Below are 6,000 nucleotides of genomic sequence, written 5' to 3' on the forward strand. Positions count from 1 at the left end.
TTTATATAATGAATTGTAATAAATTGATAAATAATATTAATAAGTTGTAAAAGCTGCTAGAATCGTGCTCGCTAATAATTTGTTTAGCTAATTAAAAGCGTTTCGTCGACAATTTCGGCTGAATAATTCTGTGTTTTTCGTTCATTTCGTGATTTCGGTCAGAATCAACGAAAAAATCGTTACGTGTGGTTCCGTTCCCTTAAAGTCACCGGTGAAAACCTTTTTAATTTTTACTTAAAATTTTCAGAGAATCAGTATGTGCATAGATATTCTAAAAGTCTAGCAGGTGAATGGAAGCTCAGGCAATAGCGTGCCTGGGTGCTAAGCCAGGCATGTATAGTGCGATCATTTGCGCTATCTCCATCCGTGGCGATGAACGGACAATCGACAGACATGCCTCTTACAGTAAAGATTATAGCAAAGATTAGGTCAGTTATGATTTCAATAGCGGAATCAAAGGAGTGAAAGAGTAAGATATCAATTGATTTTATTCTCAAAAAACCGCGTTCTCAAACATGCAGCTGTCATTTGCTGAAATTTTTGCATTGTTAAATAATGTCAACTATTATACTGTTTAAGACTTGTTCCGTTTTTAACTCATGCAGATTTTGTAGTCTATAATAAATCCAGCATTGGATCTTCATACACGACTTTTATCTATATTAAATCTGTTTGTCTGTCTGCGCGTCCAGTTATAGCGATGGAAGTTTTAGGAATGGAAAATCTACATTTCACAAGATTTGAACTCACAACCACCAGTTCTGCAGACAGGCATTTATCCAATACACTACACTGTTTAACAGACTATACTATGGAATAAAGTGCGCATACTTATATCTGTCAATCTTTCATGGCTTCATGCCAAACCCGAAAGAAATATGTGCCCATTTGTAAAAAAGAAATGCTTAAACTAACATGGCAAACAAGACTATTACACTCAGTATAGAGCTGTAGTCGGCACTGCGACTGGTACAGTATGAATTACACAAAAATAAATGCAGCACAAAGAAATAAACAAACGCCTTCATTTAAAAGGTAGAATGACAAATGTTGCAGATGTTGATTAAAAGTAGATTTTCTGTTCAAAAACATTTTTTATTGCATTCACAGGTAATAGATGCGACATCTCTTGCAAAACAAATGGTAGTACTAATATCTCTTCGTTTGACTCAGTGCCATTTGGTTAGGTCTTATGTTTAACACCTCTTTCACCGTTCATCTGCATTCTGAACGTTTCTCTGGTTATTAGAAGTTATAATATAATGTTTGGCTTCATACATCGTAATCCTAAATTTCCGGTTGCTTTTTTGAATCCATCCGAGTTGGCTATAGACTCTATTCGTCTGTCTTCAAGCATTAGCACTGGGATTATAATTGTTAATATATAGACACTAGTTCTATTTCCTGACTTGTTCACCGCTAGTCAGGTCAGTCCCAGTATTCCTTGCAGCAACTTTCACTGATCTCATGCTAAGTGGATGGCAGTAACTATTATGAATGGGTAAACTCCACTTAACTCCATGCTTTTTAACGAGTTGTTCTTAAAAAGTTCTCTTCCGTAATTTTTAAGCAATTTTATAATTATCCTTCTACCCTCAAGTTTCCAGGGGTGGCTAAGGCTTGTGCAAAGCTGTTATAGAACCTGCATTTTTATTTTACACATGTGCAACTTTTTCTTTCCACAATAGACCTTGCTGTCTAGAAACATTCAATTCAAATTGACATTGAAGGTGTGCGCTCCCCTTAACATAACATAAATTTATCGTAATTATGGACCTTGAATCAAGTGGAAGGGATGAGAAAAAATAGATTTTTTCCTATATGAAGGACTAAAGGGCTGAGTTTGGGATGAATTTAGAATAGATGAGGCAATTCACAAGCATAAAATTACTATATCGTAAAGATTATCGGAATGGATTATTTATATATATTGTATATATATAATCTGTAAAGCAGAAAATTTGATTTCGAAACCTCCCATCCACCAGTCAGACTGGCTTACTAACTAAGCCACACAATCTTGATAGATTGAATAGGCAATACATGTCGCTACATGTTCGCAAATACGCTACACTTACGGTCATGACGCAAAGTCATGACATAGCGTCAGCAGAAGCCGTCATTAGCCATCTCATTAGTAAGCTTACTCAAATTTTCCATTGGCAATGTGCCAGGCTAATAGCAACTGGCAGGCAACTCTCATTACCTTTCATTGTTTATAAGCTGATTTTTAATACCCGGGCAACACCGGGTAGCATAGCTAGTACATGTATATAGCGTAAACTTAATTAAACTTATAGCACACACAGAAATAAATAAACACTCATTTAGAATAGTGAATGTTGTCTATTTTGATTGAAAATAATTTTTCTGTGTAAAAACTTGTTGTATTACCCGTGCGACATGCATCTAGTACGTATATGTACAGTGAACATTCCTGTAACGTAAACTCCACTTAACGTAAAGAATTTATACAAAGCTTTTGCTTTGTAGAGGTGGAATGAGATACCAGACATCTCGAGTATAGACCTGTCTCGTATCGGTCTCGTCTCGACCTAACTATTGCCAAACTCGAGACATCAAATAGAACTAAAGCGCCTGCGCACGGCTGTTAAAACATGGCTTCTCGCGGTAACAACAACTCCATATATTGTAATGGATTGCGGGCAACTGCCTTGTTAATACATTGTAGTCCGGTTCTGGGTCCTTAAAACAGATACCCGCGTCGTATCCAATTACCCTCTGGTTAATCCGATTTAATAAATAAGACTGTTGTGGATAAAATGTCTGTAATTTATTGTATCGTGTCCAAACACCAACTGCCCTTCATAAATTCGGGCCTCTTCTATATACTACCAATTGGGGGTAAAACTTGCCTGGACACGGAGAAACGAACTAAAGGTTGTGTGGACCATAGTCCGTGTTTGGGTAACAATGAAATCATTGTTAGTTTAATATAAGAATATGTACAGTAGTTCATATAATTTCATGAGTACAATTTAAATATAATTCACATACTACAGTTAATACACAAACAAAACTTAACATAAATGAAACAATAAAAATGAAAGTGTTATCGTGTGTTCTTTCAGTTGCGGTAATTCTTTGTAGATCGTCGGCTATCGGTTTCATTACGCATTTCATTACATTAAATAGTAGGACCTATTCAATAGATGTTAAAGATATACATGTACAAAGCAATATGTTTATAATAATTATTATCAATCAAGATCAAAATTCTTAGAAATATATAACTTCGCTATTTTAGAGCTGTTTATGTCACTTTTGTTTACAAAAAATACATGCAGATCGCTATTAAAATGTGGTATTTAAATCGTTTACACCAAGTAAAAATTCAAGTTAAAAATAGGTTTATCAATTTTATATATCAAGTACGCTAGTCCTTGTGTAATGAAATCATCCCCAAAGCTCATTATTTTACTTTCTCGTGTCTCTAGTCTCGAATTTTTACAAGACAGAGTCTCGTCTCGAACTTAAAAAACCTCTCTCAATCCACCTCTATTGCTTTGTTACAAGTTCTCACATTCGGTTTGAACAGCGAGAGTCCCATAGTTAATCCATAATAATCCAACACTCCAACACCTGCACCAATCGATCACATTAGGTATCTCTGAATAATTTTGCAACTACTTACAGTATTGTCTGCGCTTTATAGGCACACCCTACGATCTCTAAAAGCACGCTAGACTGCGAGGGTACTAGTATATATAATAGATATACTCCTCTACATCGGTACTAGTATATATATAATAGAAATATTCTTGTACATCGTATTTTGCTAAGTGCGACAAAAGAGAAAAGGATATTTTTAAGGCTAAATATAGGACTCTCGTTGTTCAAGTCGAATGTGAGAATTTGTACTGACTTGACTCTTTATATTATATGGAATTTCTTATATAATACGAAGCAAAAGTTTTGTATAAGTTCGTTTAATGGTTTAATGGGCATATATTATAGAATATTTGATTAAATTTGGCACCTACTATTGTCTTTCCTTGTAAATCGGTTAAATAAGAAGTTGTCCGCTCAATTAGTTTTTTTAAGCAACTTCTTTTACTAACTGACCTTATTGTGTTTCGATATATGAAGTATTGAATGTATTGCTGATCACCTCTGACATCCTTTCTTGCTGTCTGAGGTTTCCTGTATAAAGCACCAAATTGATACTTGTACCCCTTCAGCAGGATGGCCAATATCACAAATTGGCTATTTTCCTGTTAAGTACTTCAAAAATTTTTCCGTTGAAGACCCGTTTTCCTGTTTGAATCTGATTTATTCTTATGGACACTTACTACTGATCAGATGAAATGACATCTGCAAAAAGATGTTTCCTCTTGACTTTAGTCCGACGCATACTCCCGGCGGCATCAGCTATAGGTCTGACATGTCGGTCTTTGTTCAGAAGGCTTTTTCTTTGCTCGTTCACCTGTGCACATTGGAAATTACCGAATTGACAAATCTCTTACGACAATAATTGACTGTGTGATCAATAAAAATAGACGTTTATAGTTTAAAATACCTTGAAGTGCCAGCTACTTTTCAATGGCTATTCCTCTTTGAATTCTATTGTAGAAAATCACTGAGTGTATCTGGCGAATGTAACTAGCAGTTTTTAGTAGCTGATAGACTCGCTCCTAACCTACATACGTATGTGCTAGGGCTAAGTTTTTGCTGTAGGGTGCATTATTTATAGGTTTCTAATGCTTGCTGCATGACTACGAGGTCCACTAGCTTGAAAACCAGATGTCGATTGGTACATACGACATTGCTATACTCGGTTTCCATTGTTTGTTGTAGGACAAATCTATCAGAGACGAGGTAGAGAAATTAGCGAGTAAATATTCATACTACAGGAAGGAATAAATCTTCACACATTTTCTTGACAAGCAGTATGTCTCGTTATGGCCCATTATATATACATCTTGTCTTTTCAACATGACATTAGCCTTCTATTGCTGCTAATGGTGTGAACACTGTCTGGTACACTTGTGTGGAAAAGTAATTGCCTATTGTTTTTTAAGGCTGTTTGAAAAAATAATTGCATATTGTCATAATTTTAGGTCAAGCTATGTTGTTTTGTTACCAGAGATACTGTGACACCGGAGTATATCAACACGCTGAAACCATGTATTCTCTTGTCACTTTGCTGCTCTGTGTTCTATTGTACTCCTTCATTCCATTTTATTCTACCTGTTGCTTTCACTAGACATATTGTCTAGAATCTTTTTCTGATATCATTACATAGGTTTTGATCATTTTTATCTTTGGTAAAGTTTATTTTAAGAACATTATTTTGAGGATTCACTTGTTTCAATACAATTGTTTGATTGGATGATGGGTATGTGCAAGAATAAATAAGCACGAAGATGAATATATGTGTGTTTTTATTTAAAGATATTGCTTCTTGTTGGTTGATAAGACTATAACAAACGCTGTAGGAACTATTTTGCTGGTCTTCGGGTTGTAAATCAAGGCTACTCTTTTTCAAGCATCAATCAACCAAGCACAGGAACAAGCAGTTAATGATCGTCAGGTTTAAGGTAACCTTCAACCGATCCCTGCACCAGTTACAGCCTGCGATCAGCACGCTCCTAGCATTACTTGTGCAACCTGTTTGCTTTGCATCTAGAGAAAAATTATTTGGTAAATGGAATGTTTGATGTTTTTATTAGTAGGCCTATCAAGAAATTTTCATTAGCCTTAATTTACATTCTGAAAATCACATCGTTAGCTTTTGGTGCGTTACCCATACATACAGCTGACAAATGAACTGAATCGGTTGTTATGAAATGGAAAGAGTTATGATACAAGAAGCAATTAGAGAATTTAACCTACCAGTTTGGATAAGACTAGGCATGGTTGTGACCACTTATTTTGAGTACTTATGGCAACAAAGGAGATAGAAAACACATTACCAGTTTGCCAAAATGGAGAATTTGAGATAAACATAATCTTGTTGCAGCTCACGAGCTGATGCAG

General features: G+C 35.5%; 1 protein-coding gene across 2 annotated transcripts in view; it reads left to right on the top strand.

The window, feature by feature from the left end:
* The window catches only part of LOC137399889 (regulator of microtubule dynamics protein 1-like), a 50,923-nt gene extending 45,542 nt beyond the window's left edge, over positions 1-5,381 (top strand). For both annotated transcript variants that reach the window (XM_068086149.1, XM_068086150.1), the window contains exons 8-9: positions 4,819-4,910; positions 5,082-5,381. In XM_068086149.1, coding sequence (XP_067942250.1) covers positions 4,819-4,884 — 66 coding nt within the window. In that variant the 3' untranslated portion in view covers positions 4,885-4,910; positions 5,082-5,381. The remainder of the gene's footprint in view (positions 1-4,818; positions 4,911-5,081) is intronic.
* The last annotated feature ends 619 nt before the right edge of the window (positions 5,382-6,000 follow it).

This window comes from Watersipora subatra, chromosome 7 (assembly GCF_963576615.1).
Source record: "Watersipora subatra chromosome 7, tzWatSuba1.1, whole genome shotgun sequence".
NCBI lineage: Eukaryota > Metazoa > Bryozoa > Gymnolaemata > Cheilostomatida > Watersiporidae > Watersipora > Watersipora subatra.